The following is a 14964-nucleotide window of genomic DNA, read 5'->3' on the forward strand; positions in this document are numbered from 1 at the left end:
TTTATGGCCGCCCGTCGGTGCCGTTGGCACCGAGGGAGTCTCCGGTGCAAAACCGGTGCCGCAGATACCAATGACGGCTCAGAGTGTGTTCTCTTGCGCAGTGCCGATGGTTTAGGGAGCACTGTTCCTGAGGTTCCTGGCCTGGGCTCGGTGGTAGCCCGTGCGGCCAATGTTGCCAAGGGCCGCAATGGACTCAGGGTTAAACCCGTTTTTGAGGTCGCAGGCCCAGAGTGGGTAGGGGGAGGATTTTTCTCCATACCCTTAAAAGCATTTCCGGAAAATCATGCCAGTCTAGACGTAGCCTCTTTGTGTTTCGCTGACAGATTAAGCTCATTGAGTCCTTCGCTTTATGGCACATTTTCAATCCTTTAATCATTTTCAAGGCTCTTCTCTGACCCCTTTCCGATATCAGTTAGGGGGGTAAGAGTTTAACCAGTTAGCTGACATTTATCAGTTTCTGTTACCCGTTACCCTCTGCTAGGGTCCTACTTGCCAGCTCCACACCCAGGCCTCCTTGCTGCCCAAGGTTCTGCATCTCCCCCAGGCTAAACCGCAGGGGTTCCTCTGGGTTGCTGGCCAGGCTCTGACCCTGGGGGCTGCCCCATTTCTGGGGTACCAGCTGCCCTGCATTGCAGACTCTGCAGCCAGTGAGTTTCCAGTTCTGGCAGCTACTGGCTACCAGCCCCTCTCCCGGGTTGCTGGCTGTTGCCCCGCGCTGCAGGCTCTGCAAGTCCCACCCTTTTAGTGCTAGCTGCCTCACACTGTGGCCTTTGCAGCTGGCAGGCTCCCAGCATGCACTGGCTCCCAATTGTCAGCCTCACTCCCGGGCTGCTGGCTGCCAACTCACTCTGAGGCCTCTGCCAGCCCCACACCGGCTCCCAGCCCCATTCCCAGGTCACTGGCCCCACATCTAGAGTGCCGACTGCCAGGCTCTCTTCTAGGGTCCCCACTGCCCAGCCCCGCACTTGGGGCTTTGCTGCTGCCACTACTAGGGCTCTGTTGCCACTTGGCATCCTGGCATGACCAGGGTCCCTCTCCCTCTGGACTGCTGGCCCAAAGGCTGGGCCTTGGCTGCCATGACACTTGGGACTCTACTGCTGCCTGGCATCCCTTCCCGCAGTACCCACATCCAGCTGTTGGCCCTGTGCCTCCAGTCCCTGCTGCTGCTTGGCATCCCAATGCACCCGGGTGGGGTCTGTATGGGCTGCCAGCTTGTGCCTGGAGCTCTGTAGCTGCCCAGCATCCCTTCTCGGTGTGCCTGGCATTCGACATGGCCCTTCACCCAGGGCTCCCACTAAAGATGTTCCAGTGCCAATGGCTCACAGTGAACCAAGCACACCTATGTATTATCTTTGTCGAGTGCCTTTATTAACAACAAAACCAGCCCAGTGTTATGTGTAAAAATAAAACTCACTTTCTACATAGTATGCCTGAGCTGTCCAAACCCACAAAATATCTGATTAAACTTCCAATCCTACTGCTTATTTTACTTAAGAAAAAATTAACAAGTTTACATGCTCTAGTGTCAGTCTTGTGTGCAGCTGATTAATAGTAAGGCCAGTGCTAGAAAACACAGGCACAGACATTGGAATTTATGGGAATGTTTGCCATTTTTCCAAGCCTTTGGAAAACGCTGTTCATTGACCTTCCAGGGGACTACATTCCAACAAAGGAACAAGGCTCCCTGAAGCAATTTTCCAGTTCATTTTCCTCAGTATTTCCTTCATTTTCTTTGTTGGTATAACCTTCACCTAGAAACATCACTATGGTTCTCGTCTTTTTCTCCGGCGCCCTTTCTATCGGCCCATCTGGTTCAGCACTTCTCAGTTCAGCCTAAGCACTTGCAGGTTTTGTCTATTTCTAACCTTGAAACAAGTTCCAGAAGCTTTGACTCAGCAACAATCTGGATAACAAGTGAAAGAAACCAAGTGTTTATGATGTGGCTCTAACAAAGAGGCAATAAGTGCAGGTTTGCCAGTTATTTAAGGATCACAGGGTTTCCTGTGATGCTCCAGAGAGTGACAAATAGCAGTCTTGAAAGCAGGCACCTTTTCATTTTCAACAGGAGCTTCGCTTCTGAGGTGAGTTTGGAGAAGATTGTTGCAAATTGGATAAATATTTGAAATTGACACTGACTCTTCAGCAGACATGGCAGCTATAGCGCACTTTAAAGTAGAAATTAGTGGTAAGATATCCTCTATTAGTTGCCAGTGCTCATCTTGCAGCTCAAGCATTCAGGCATCAGATTGTTTTGTTACAGTGCTATCTGAAAGCCCACCTTTGCTCAAGGCATCTTTCAAAACATGTACTATACTGAATTCCAGCAAGTTTTTCATGACTGGATCAGAGGGTGTTGCTGAACTTGAAGATGAGTTTTCTTTCGAGTGCTTTTGTGGCCATTGTGCTGTGGTGAAGCAAGTCTGCAACTGTTCTATCTACTTGCAGCTGCAATAGCACAATCTACACAACTGGAAGAGCATCCATCATTTATGGATAGCTACAAGGTATGGGGAAAAAACGGACAGATTCCCATGCAACAAACCTTGGTGTTTTGGCAAGCACAATGTTGCTTGCATTATCATGTACACATGCCAAGACATGGCCTGCCAGTCCCCATCTTTGTACTGTAGTATTTAATCTTTCAGCAAGATTTTCTGCTGTATGTCATTCTGCAATATTTTCAGTTTGTAGAACTGAGGATCAAAGCTCCAATTTTCAATGTGATGGCACGCGACAGTCATTTAGTTTTCTGCAGTTAATGCAGTCCAGCAGTCAGTGGTGAAAGCTTCTTAAACAGCATTTTCCAATTTTTCATGGAGAAACTTCACACAGGCTTCATAGCTCTTTTCTAATGGTGAGGTCATCGTCAGTCTCACAGGTTCTACACAACTCATCAGTGCACGAAAACATTTACCCTCAATGACACTTATTGCAGCATATCTGTAGTGATCATGGTGCACATATATTCCGTTAATTGTTCCTCACATTGTGCGTTGCATTTTCTTGAACTGCCAGAAGCAAACGCTGTCAGCGTTTTTTGCTTTCTGCTTCCTATGAAACACATGGTTATTTCAGCTTTAGATGGTTGACCACTAATCTTTAATAGCTCAGCTCTGCGGAACACAGTTTACATTTAACAAGATCTTTCCTTCTTGTGTGAAATGATTCCAGGCAGCATTCTTTTTTTGATTGCTCCATCTTAACTATGCAAAAATTAAAATTAAACCTTAAATGCTGTTTGAACTGTCAAGAACTCTGCCAAAGTATCACAAGCAGGTGGGCCACAGACAGTATTAATGTTGTATTTTGCTCAGGAAAACAAGGACATGTGGTAGCAGCTTGAAGGATGATACCACAGCATGATGGAGGGGGGAATATTGAAAAAGATATATGGTAGGATTTTGAAGGACACTACCAAAGTGTGAGGGAGGGGGAATATTTTGCACGGTAAAGTACTGACAGCAAAGCCCCAGTAGGGCCAGAAGCCCACATCAAGAATGCCGAGCACCCAGATATACTGGATATTAATGGCAGCAGGTAACAGCAGAGTCCCAGGTTGCAGCAGAAGCAGCCAGGATACTGGGCAAGCCAGGAGGCTAAGTGCAGCAAAGCCAGTGGTGTGACTGGTAGCTGAGACCCTGCAGAGGGTTGGGATGCTGATGGTGGCAACTCACAGCACCTTCTGGCAGCCACAACCCAGGGAGAGGAGCTGGCAGCTGGTGGGAGCCCATGGGCTGTAGAGCTCGTACTGTGGGACAGCCACTCCAGGAGTGGGGCTAGCACCCTGGGAGCAGGGTTGGTAGGGCCTGCAGAGTGGAGTGATAACTGGCATCCTGGGAGTGGGGTTGGCAGCTAGGAGCTGGTGTGTGCCAGGAGCATGCCAGCTGGAGAGTCTGCAGCATGGAGCAGCTGGCTCCCTGGGAGTGGGGTTGGCAAAGGGAATCCCAGGATAGACTGCGGAGGCACCACTCCACCATCCTTCCCTCCTTACCCGTATATCCCCAGGTAAACTAGTTAACCATGTAATTGATACAATTTTGAATGGTTACACCGTTACTGGTTTTTATAATTTTTTTTACATCCCCAATATCAATGTCTTTCATGAGTTGTGAATACCAGAAATGGGCACTACATGTGCCCAATACAGAGGTAAAACAACCCTTCAACTCCTATTTAATATTCTGTTTTTTTATATTCAGAGACCACATTAGCTCTTTTGGCAATAGCTATACGCTTGGAGCTCTTGTTTGGCTCCATGACCCTCAAGCCCTTTCTGGAGTCATTGCTTGCCAGGACAGAATCCCCTCAGCATGGAATTAAGACCTACATTCTTTATTCCTAGATGCATGATTTTACAAGTAGCCACACTAAAAGCTTATTTGTTACTCGTACCTAGTTTTCCAAGAGACCCAGATCATTCTGTAGCAATGACCTATCCTGTTATTTACTACCCACACAATTGCCATCTACAAGCTTTACCTGGAATGACTATATGTTTTCTTCCCAGATACATAAATATCTTAAATAGCATATGGCCAATAATTCATCCCTGCGGGGCCCCACTAAGAATACACCTGCTTGATCATGATTCCCAATTTACATTTTGTGTGCCAGCAGTTAGCTCGTTTTAATACATTCAATGTATGCTGTGTTTAGTAACTTTCCAGTGTTTTAACCAAATGACTGACAGAAATATCAGTCTAACTACTGTAACAACTATTACGTAATTGTAGTCAAACATTTGTTTTTAACCAATAATAGAGAATTTATCATGCTCATTAGACACATTAATAAAACCCTCATAAATATACACTTTACTGCATATAATGAACCGTGCACTTAAATAATTCTGTATCACCTTGACTTATTCTGTTATACCATTTGCAAATGGATGAAATTAGATACAGCTGTAAAGGTTTAGTTTCAGCTGTGCAGACATAGACCAGATGAAAGTCAGAATGTACAAGCATATCTCAAGTACTAGGCTAGATTTCAGCACAATACAGGCAGTCCCTGGGTTACGTACAAGATAGGGACTGTAGGTTTGTTCTTAAGTTAAATCTGTATGTAAGTCAGAACTGGCGTCCAGATTCAGCCGCTGCTGAAACTGACCGCCAGTTCCGACTTACATACAGAATCAACTTAAGAACCCCAAGCGTCCCCAAGTCAGCTGCTGCTGAAACTGATCAGCGGCTGATTCCAGGAAGCCCGGGGCAGAGCAACTGCGGACCAACCGGCAGTGCCCCAGCTGCTCTGCCACAGGCATCCGGAGAAAAGCCTAGTTTGCTGGGGGGTGGGGGGGTACTAGCTGCGCTACCCCCCCCCAGCAGACCAAGAAGACGCGGGCGGCGGACCGAGACGCACTGTGGTCCCGCCGCCCGGGTCCTCCGCAGCTTTGCTCCCAGTCTCCCTGGTCTGCTGGAGACCAGCAGACCAGGGAGATGGGGAGCAAAGCCTCTGAGGACGCCGGCAGAGGGACAGCCGCGGCATGTCTGGGCTGCCCCGCTGCCGGCTTCCCCCGAGGCTTTGCAAAGCCGCGAAGGGGCTCGGGCAGCGGAGGCTTTGCAAAGCCTCGGGGGAAGCCGGCAGCGGGGCAGCCCAGGCGTGCCTGGGCTGCTCTGCTGCCCGAGCCCCTCCGCAGCTTTGCAAAGCCTCGGGGGAAGTCGGCAGGGGGGCAGCCCAGGCGCGCCTGGGCTGCTCCGCTGCCCGAGCCCCTCCGCGGCTTTGCAAAGCCTCGGGGGAAGCCGAGACCAGGGAGACGCGGAGCAGCTTTTCTCGCCCCGGAGTACACGGGCGGCGGGATCCACATAAGTCGGGGACTGCCTGTAGCTGGGATTTCCAAATGCTTATGCAGTACATTATCTGGGAATACCAAAGAAAAGCTTTTGAAACCAGGCACCACATCATTTGAGAGTAAAGTATTCAAATTCATAGGATGGTGTTATTTCAAATGAGAAAAATATCAACATGAAGCTATGCAGAAAGTCATTTTTTGTTCAAAATTTTCAAAGAAACTACGAGACTAAGCATGAGCTCTCTAGTGTCACAGCACTAAAATTGATTATTAGTAGTGCAATTCTTAGGCCTTGTCTATACTAATGCAAATATCAATGTTCCAGAGATTGATCTTCTGGGGTCTGATTTAGCAGGTCTAGTAAGGATCTGCTAATTTGACTGCTGAGGGCGCCCCCTTATTCCTCACAACTCCATGGAATACCGGAAAGTTGATGGGAGAATTTCTCCCATCGGCCTCCTGCAGTAAGGCCGCCCCAGAAATTTGGTTTAAGGTATGTCGACTCCAGCTATGTAATTTTCATAGCCAGAGTTGCGTATCTTAAATGCAACTTCTCCCATAGTGTAGATCTGGCCATAGACAACTTTTGCTTTGGTGGTTCGGAAATGAACAGGAAACAGAGACATACCCAGATTCTGCCACATGCTGAACAACTCATATGCCATCATCACTCGCATATCACCGTATCTGAAAGAGAAGACATAGATAAAAACCCCTTAATGGAACACAATGCAGCAAGTTGGTGATCTAATACAATAAAATTAATATTTAAACCAAGGTTATACTTTTAAAGAACATTGTGATTTTTCTGGAGAGGTTCCTCCCACCTCCGGCAATGTATGGGAGCATGTAATAAAAACATATGTCCTACTTTTGAGGTGAGAGAAAAATCAGATTTTTGGAGGTAAGGAAATCATGTTCTTACTTGTCCAAAATCTTCTTTCTCTTAGCTGGAGTGACAGTTTCTAGCTGTAGGCTTGGCTGGTTTATAAACAGAACTGCCAAGCTGAAATAGGAGTTCCACACCTAGAAACCAGTAAGGAAATTCAACATATGAGAGTCCAAAAGCAGAACAAGTTCTGAACACAAACATACAATCCATATATGTATATTACAGATATACATCAGGGGAAATTATGTCTAAATAAAACAGCTGCAATAATTAATTAATTTTGATCAGTGCCGGTAATTTTACAAATATGGGAGGGAATGACAATTAAAAGAACCCAGCAGCAAAGGAGTGCTGGGGTTTCAGATGTAGGACCTTCACCTCTTGACACCTGTACTACTGAACACTTTTTCACGCCCTAACCACAACATGCTGTGTGCTATGAATTACATTAGACACTGTACATTCTCGACTTTAGCCAATGCAAACAGTTTCACTTTTTCAAACACTAGAATTCATAATGCTTCCACTGTTCTGGGATTTCTTAGTTCAGTCAAAGCCTTAGCAGAATTGGATAACTCTCTCTAACAGTTAATTCATTTTCCTAGCTAACAAACACGGTGAATATAATCCATAACTATGGAGTAGCTGCTGTTCTTGCATTGCTGCTAATTTTAAAAGATGTCATGAATTTTCTAGATCTCAATCCTTACCTTAAAATCAAAGTCTGTTTCTGTGAAGTTCTTGTGCAGGGCAGAGGACAGATACTGGACTGTTGTAACTATGATGCTATAATTAAAAAAAAAAAGAGATACTTTTCAATTTATAGTACAAATCACAGTCAAAGAGTCTTTCAATGGGTCTGAGCACTTGGTACTGTTTCTGTTACATTTCAAAATGCATTTTGGCACTATCAACATAAAGGTCACGGTGCTTTTTCAAACAAAGACTTAATAGTAAATAATGCAAGGCAGAATTCACAAATACATTTTCCTGAAATATTGTAGATTTGGAAACTGAAAAGTATTTTTATAATTTATGAGTTTATTTTCAAAAGTCCAGTACTGAAGTTAATAAATAAAAAAACAAACATAAGTTATTTATTTTTGTTTATGTACATCTCTTTCATCAAAGCAGCATTTTTCATGGAGGTATAATCCTTTAGAGTTTTTGGAATTTGCTGTAAATTGATCCTCTGCATATCTGTCACTCGGTCAGACATCTCCTCTGTACATTTTGGGTATTATTTTGTAAGCTCTGGGTTCACTGGGAAACTTATGTTTTTGTAGGTGCATAAATGCCTTTAATAAATGAGAACAAATCACATACCATGCAAGAATTAACAAAGTCTAATTCGTCTGGTATAAAAAAAGAAATAGGCTAAAGCTCAGCATCTCATTCATGTGATACTTTCAGTGACATTGATAAAGGCACTTTATTTCAACTGAAGAGATTTCCAGCTAAGCAGCACCAGGCGATCAGGCTAGTTAGAGTATTTTAGGTAACCAGGTCTTTTTACTTTAGATGGATGTCTCTTTTCCTGTAGTACAACATGTAACCTGGGGGGCTGACAAGATCTAAAGCCACTTCTTTCACTTTTCATCAGCACTGTGAACTCACAGAGCATACACCACCACAACAGCTGACCAATCAGGATTCAGGAAGAGGTCGACGACATCATCTTGCAATGTGGACCCCTACAGTATTCCAGTTGGCAATTGCAGTGCTACAGCTAGACTAGCTAATGAGATGAGACACTACTAGGTAATCCCAGCCTCCAGCTATAATCCTGGCTCTCAGCCTGCTCCTGCTAAATACAACAGGAAAAGCTTGAAAGGGGAAAAATAAAAATCAAATCATTCCAGCCCAAATTTCAGCTGCCTAATCAAGAAATAACTATTTCAATATGATGCTTTGTCATCAGATTTAAGAGCTGAGGCCTGCCCCTTCTTTTCTGAAAACTTGAGTCCACCGCTGATTTAGGTTAAGTCCTCTGGTCATTCATCCAAAGAGCAGTTTGAGAATCAGTAGTAAGCTGGCTCTAGAAGTCACTGACCTCAAGAACAGTGGGCCAAGGCAATGCACAAAGCACAAACTGCAAGAAAACTCCTTGGTGAGTTGTGTGGCTTTTTTTTCTTAATTGAGACACAATGAAGGCAGATAAGTAACAATGTTGGCAAAAGGAAAATTAAGACCACAAGCACTATATATCCAGCCACCACTGGGGTCACATGCCACCTGGCGGGGGCCTCAGCAGGACCGGGGTTGAGGTGGCCAGCAAGCAGCCCGACCGGGGTGGAATGAGCTGGAGGTAGGGAAGAGTGGCAGGCTGAGGGGCCACACCAGGGGATCTCCCCTGGTCCAGCAGATTTCCTGGTGCCAGACCAGGGAAGTCCAAGCTGTACCTAAACTTTACATATGGGAAAACAGACAAAGGGGCAGATGTTCAAAGGTAAATAAACTCCACATTTAACCAGATTTGCACAGATATTTAGCTCACTATCACTTGTGTGCACAAATGACATACTGAAAGCCTATTTGCACTTGGTTTTCGCAAACAGAAGTTTCTGTTAACTCTATAGTATGCATGCCCATTGTTAGCATGTAAAACTTGCAAGTGATCATTCACGGACTAAAGCCCTAATTTTGCTCAGACAGCTTATGTAACTTTGCAGAACCAGGATTAGCACTTAGGAGGAGTTCCTACCGACAGTCCCAAAGCTTTGCCCACTAAAACACACTGCTTCTCTGGGATTGAGAAGCCCTAATTTAGAGAACCCAAGAGCTCTTTCACAAACTTTCAATGCTTTAAACCTATCCTCACTCACTTGCTGGTGAGTAACCTCATCACCATCCAGTCCCGGGGAAAGACACTCATCTTCATCAGATTTCGAAACACACAGAAAATCTTCAGCAGGAATTCCTAATACACAGAAAGAAGAGAATAATGAGCAGTGGCAGCTGTAGGCAAATGTACTTTCCTAACCACAGCCAAGACAATTAAGCTAATTATATTTCCCTTGCTTGATCCCCGTGTCACTAGACTACATAGCTTAGAAAATGGAAGCAGCATACACAGGAATGAGGCAGATACAGTTGTTTTCAACAAGCACATTCTCCTATATTTTCAAATTTACAATGCAGAACTTCATTGTACTTTATTTCATATGACATTTCAGTAGTGTCATGCAGAACACTGGTCTGAGTTCCCTGTGTGCCATTTTCAGGGAAAAGAATATGCTTTCAAGGTCTAGGCACTTCTTTCATAAATTTAAAAATTGAATAAAACTGAACTTGTATAGGTTATGTAATGTAAGAACCCGTTTAGTGTGTGTGCGGGAGAGAAAGAGAGAGCAACAGACAGACGGATAAAAAGACTGCAGTGGTCATGAAACATGCCATAATGACCGCTTTGGAGACTTTGATCTTTTGATTATGCAGAAGTTGACATGACACAGACAGCACTATGCAACCTTTCATACTGCCTTGGCCACCGCTGTGCATTTATTTCCGAGGCCATGTCTTCCCTAAGTGGAAGGTTGATGCTGCAAGTAAAGACCTGCTAAATCAAACTCAGAGGGTGCCCCCATTGGTACCAATACTCCTGCTCCTCACGAGGAGTAAGGGAAGTCAACAGAGTATGGGCTCCTGTCAGCCTCCTGCAGCGAAGACTGCGTGGAAACTCAAATGAAAGTATGTCAACTCCAAGTATGTAATTAACATAGCTGGAGTTGCATATCTTAATTTAACCTTCCTGCATGGTGAAGACATGGCCTAACATGCAAGGAGACCTAAGGGAGAAAGAAGGCTGGTCTAATAGTCCTAAGTAAGAGACAGAGAAAAACTCCTGAGATCAAATACTGGCACCGCCAATGACTCACCTTTTGGTTTTGAATAAATCACTTAAGTTTTATCTGACTTATTTTTCCCTTTTATATAATTGTGGTAGTAATTCTCTCTTAGGACATATCTTCACTATGCGGGAAAGTCAAATTAAGATATGCAACTCTAACTACATTAATTATGTAGCTGGAGTCAACGTACCTTAATTCGAGTTTCCACACAGTCTCCACAGTGGGAGACCAACAGGAGCTAATGGTCCCATTGGCTTCCCTTAGTCCTCATGAGGAAGAGGAGTACTGGCACCCTCTGAGTTCAATTTAGTGGATCATTACTAGACCTGCTAAATCAAACTCTGGAAGATTGATCGCAGCATGACCTTAATCCAGAAAAGGTGTAAAGATTGTAGTTATACCAATGTAGTTACATCCTTATCTCCATAGCCAATTTAATCACAGGCCTTTTTACAAGGACTGTCAAAAATGTTGCCAGCTGCGATAGTGGTATTTGTGATGTCAGGTAAGAACAACTTCAAAAATCTTCTTGAGTAAACTACTTAACAGAGTGGGTTGGTCCTGCTTTGGGCAAGGGGCTGGACTCGATTTCCCCCTTAGGTCTCTTTCAGCCCTAGGATTCTATGATTCTATGAAAACTTGTAATTTCTGGTTTACTGAATATTTCAAAATTATTTTCTTCTGATTCAGGCAGAAAACAAATATTTTTTAAATTTCTCCCCAAAATACAGTTTTGAAAGATTTTAATTTTTAAATTTTATTTTGGATTATTCAGCTTTGTTTTGGAAGCTAGTTTTTTATTCTGGAAATTAAAAAATTGTTTCAAATGTTCTTTTTAAATTTTTACTATATTTTTATTTCATGATATGCACATGTAGTAAATATTAAATACAGCTGCTTCTTAGTACTTGATGGCAACATCTTAGTAGCTGTCATTAATTATTTAAAAAATAAAAATATGTATTAAAAACAGAATATTTAAACAATTATATAATATGAGGCCTTACTAGTAATACATACTGTGAAATACTGCTGACATAAAATGATGTAAAATAATATACCAATAAAGATGTACAATAATATAGAATTCAAAATAAAATTTTGAAAATGTAAAGCAAAGATTCAAATTCCAAAACAAAATTTAGAAATCTGAAATTAAATTTTAAAACAAATATGTACTGAAATGAAATATTTTTGTTTTGAAATTTTTCAAAGATATTTCAGTTGTGATGAAACCGGCATTTGTTAAAAATTCCACAAAAATTTCCAACAAGCTCTACTCCTATCCATATTCTATGTCTACTTACGTCTCAATAAGAGTGTGCCAACGCGTATCATGTGGGCCATTGAAGAAATTGTCAAAAGTTAACAACTTCAGATGCCTACTAATTTGTGCTCCACCTTTCCTATAACCTAGAGGTAAAAGCAGCAGTGCAAGTAGGCTTGTCTGGGTCTGGTCCAGTCTGCCATACAAGCAAGACATTTCTAGCTGGTATGGTGTACCAGAAAGATCCTGTACCTCCCTCAGCCCCTCCATGGAGCTGCCTCTCCTCCAGCTCCATCTGTACACAATCCTGCAGGAGCACAGGTCTGGAGGGAAGCTGGGAACAGTACAGCAGCCTGAGGAGCTGCCAGCGTTCTGCTCCTTTCCCCTACTGCCTGCCCTGTCCCCTGAGCTTCCATGAAGCTACTTCTCCTTCAGCTCTGTCCAGCAGCAGCCCCCTGGAAGGTGGTGCTGAGATCAGTACAACAGCCAGAGGAGGTGATGGCAGGGCTGGCGCTGTATGGAGCCAGAGGAGAGGCGGGCAGCACCACAGAAGGGCTGGGATTGGAGCTGGAGCTTCTGCTCCTTTCTCTGCTGGCAGGGGCAGAATGGAGAAAGCAGAACTGCCGACAGCTCTTCCAGCTGTTGTACCAATTGCAAGTCTCCCCACCTCATAATATGGGATGGGAAAGGGAGGGGAAGAGCATGGAAGCCCCAGGCTCAGGGTGAGGTGGAGTCACATGGATGGTCATATAGGGAGGTCACGTGTCCATCCCTCCCCCCCCCCTTAGCTGGTTCCTCACTCCCCAATATCGGCAAGAAATGTATTTTACTTGCATCACTGGGTTAAGAGGCTCTTTTATCCTAAAGTCTATAGCTCTGAGCCAGACTCTCTCAGGATGTATTTTCATTGGTACGTACAATAACTGGAATTTGACAACCTCTTCCAAAAGCACCTCAGATTTTGTTCCACCTTGTTTGTTCAGTGTTATCAGGTTTCTACAATGGTGCCAGTTTGGTATTACTATTCGCTCTATTTCTGAGCTTTCACATTAGCCACAAAAACATTTTGTCTCTAACCCCATCATCACGCTGTGAAAAGAAAAGTGACAACATGACTGTTACTTCCATCAGATTTAAATATTGCTTCTTGAAGTTATTCTGCACTTCAGATCCATTTACCGCGGTCTGAGACATGCTGCCTTCATACTGATGCAGTCATAACAAATAGGCTTCTCTTTCTTTGAGATGGACACTCCAAGCAGATGATGATTGGGAAGCCACCAGTGAGGGTACCTCAACTGTGTACTAAGTTTGGGGGGCTTGTTTACATACACCAGGTGAGTTAGGCTGGTCACTATTCTAACTGACCAATGCACAGTTTGCTGCCGTTTTTTCTCTGCTTGGTATGCAAAAGCCTGCTGTGGAATAGAATTATCTTTTGACATAAGAACAAACTTTAAACCTTTTCCTAAGTGAGCTCTTAGGTAATCTCCATGTCCTTCAATAGGTTGCAGAATAAACAGAAAAGGAAAACTGGTCTGTAGTTCAGGCCTGTTTCACATAGTACCAGGACAATACCTCTCACAGGTACTTACCTGGTCCTTATTGTCATATGATCAGAACACCTTGCTATCTTTAATGTATTTATCCTCAGTCTTCACACTACTACCACCAGGCAGGGAAGTGCGATGAGTGTGACTAACTGCAGTTGAGTGGTGTTATTCAGGGCAGGGCAGGTAGACAGACTCATGCTAGCACACTAAAAATAGCAGTGTGGAAACTGCTGCACCAGCTCAGGCTAGTCATCTGAGCTCAGATGACTCAGACTCAGGGGGTGGGCAGGCTTGGACTCCGGCAGCTATCCTGAGCCACTGCTAGTGCCACACCATCCACACTCTATTAAGAAGAGTCACATCTCCCAGCTGGAGGACAGACATAGCAGAGAGACTCTGGGTATGTCTACAATACAAAGGAAAACCTGCAGCACAGTGCAGGTTAACCCCTGGGGTTAACAAACTTAAGTTTGCAGGACTTGGGCTGCTAAGCAAAAAATAGCAGTGTAGCTGTTGCTGCTTGGACTGGAGCCCAGGGTCTGAGACCTTCCCTTCAGTTCCAGCCCAAGCAGGAATGTCTACACTGCTATTTTTAGCCCTGCACCTTATGAGCTCATGTCATTGGAAGCATGCTTTGAGACTTGGCACCATGGGGTTTACTTTGCAGTGTAGACTAGGGATGTTAAATTTAGATTAATTGGTTAATTGAATAGTTGATGCAATTGATAGGGCACCTCCACCTTTGAAGTGTAGCAACAGCTTCAGGGCTGTTGCTACACTTCAAAAGCGAAAGCGCTGCAGGGAGCACAGGGCCAGCGGGGGACTCAAACAGCAGCAGTGTGGAGCCTGGGGCCAGACCCTGGGCTCTCCGTTGCATTTCAAAGCAGCAGCGCTGCATAGAGCCCAGGGTCTGGCCCCGGGCTTCATATGGTACTGCTGCTTTGAAGCATCCCCTCCTCATCCCCCAACTCTTGCCACCTCTTTCTGCTAGAGGCAGCAAAGCGGGGGGCAGGGTGTCGACACTAGTGTGTCGACTATCCAATAAGCATTTGCTTATCGGATATTTGACTGTCATTTACATCCCTAGTGTAGACATACCTTTGGTGACTTGTTCAAGGTCACACAAGAAGCCTGGGAAGGGCTCCCAGCTCCTAGACTTGTGCCTAACCACTAGATCATCCTTTTCTCAAATAATAATAAACGAAGTATATGAAACAAATAGTGACTATATCTACAGAGAATGTGGATGTTTTGCAGAGTAAGTGAAAACACTTTCTGCAATGCCCATCTATTTGATTTCTGAAGATAATATTTAATAGCTACTTCTAAACCCCCTGATGTTCTGTCCTACCTTTAGCTCATCCTTGCTCTGGAAGTTGTCCAGTAAATGTTGAAAATGTGTGTCTGACATCTGACGAAGCAGAGACAAGAGACAGGACACATACTCTCCCTGTCAAGTAAATGAAGCAGTATTTAATCCAGGCAATCAAATAAAAGTGTAGATGTACAATTCAACTTGAGGTAGAAGATAAAGGGTAGGGTCTGAAATGGCACCAATGCATATGAAAGAAAAGCTCATGTGCAGAGATTAAAAATACTGTATGCCA

At 44.2% G+C, this 14964-nt stretch overlaps 1 protein-coding gene and 1 pseudogene across 8 annotated transcripts in view; both read right to left on the reverse strand.

Moving 5' to 3' along the window:
• DOCK3 (dedicator of cytokinesis 3) overlaps positions 1-14964 on the reverse strand; it is a 541072-nt gene that overhangs the window by 85210 nt on the left and 440898 nt on the right. For all 8 annotated transcript variants that reach the window (XM_089781050.1, XM_089781049.1, XM_089781053.1 and 5 more), the window contains 5 exons: positions 14709-14807; positions 9512-9606; positions 7397-7472; positions 6720-6820; positions 6423-6481 (listed from right to left, as the gene is read on the reverse strand). In XM_089781050.1, coding sequence (XP_089637176.1) covers positions 6423-6481; positions 6720-6820; positions 7397-7472; positions 9512-9606; positions 14709-14807 — 430 coding nt within the window. The remainder of the gene's footprint in view (positions 1-6422; positions 6482-6719; positions 6821-7396; positions 7473-9511; positions 9607-14708; positions 14808-14964) is intronic.
• Positions 1638-4970, reverse strand: LOC149523774 (uncharacterized; annotated as a pseudogene).

This window comes from Pelodiscus sinensis, chromosome 11 (genome assembly GCF_052426305.1).
Source record: "Pelodiscus sinensis isolate ZL-2025 chromosome 11, ASM5242630v1, whole genome shotgun sequence".
Taxonomy (NCBI): Eukaryota; Metazoa; Chordata; order Testudines; family Trionychidae; genus Pelodiscus; species Pelodiscus sinensis.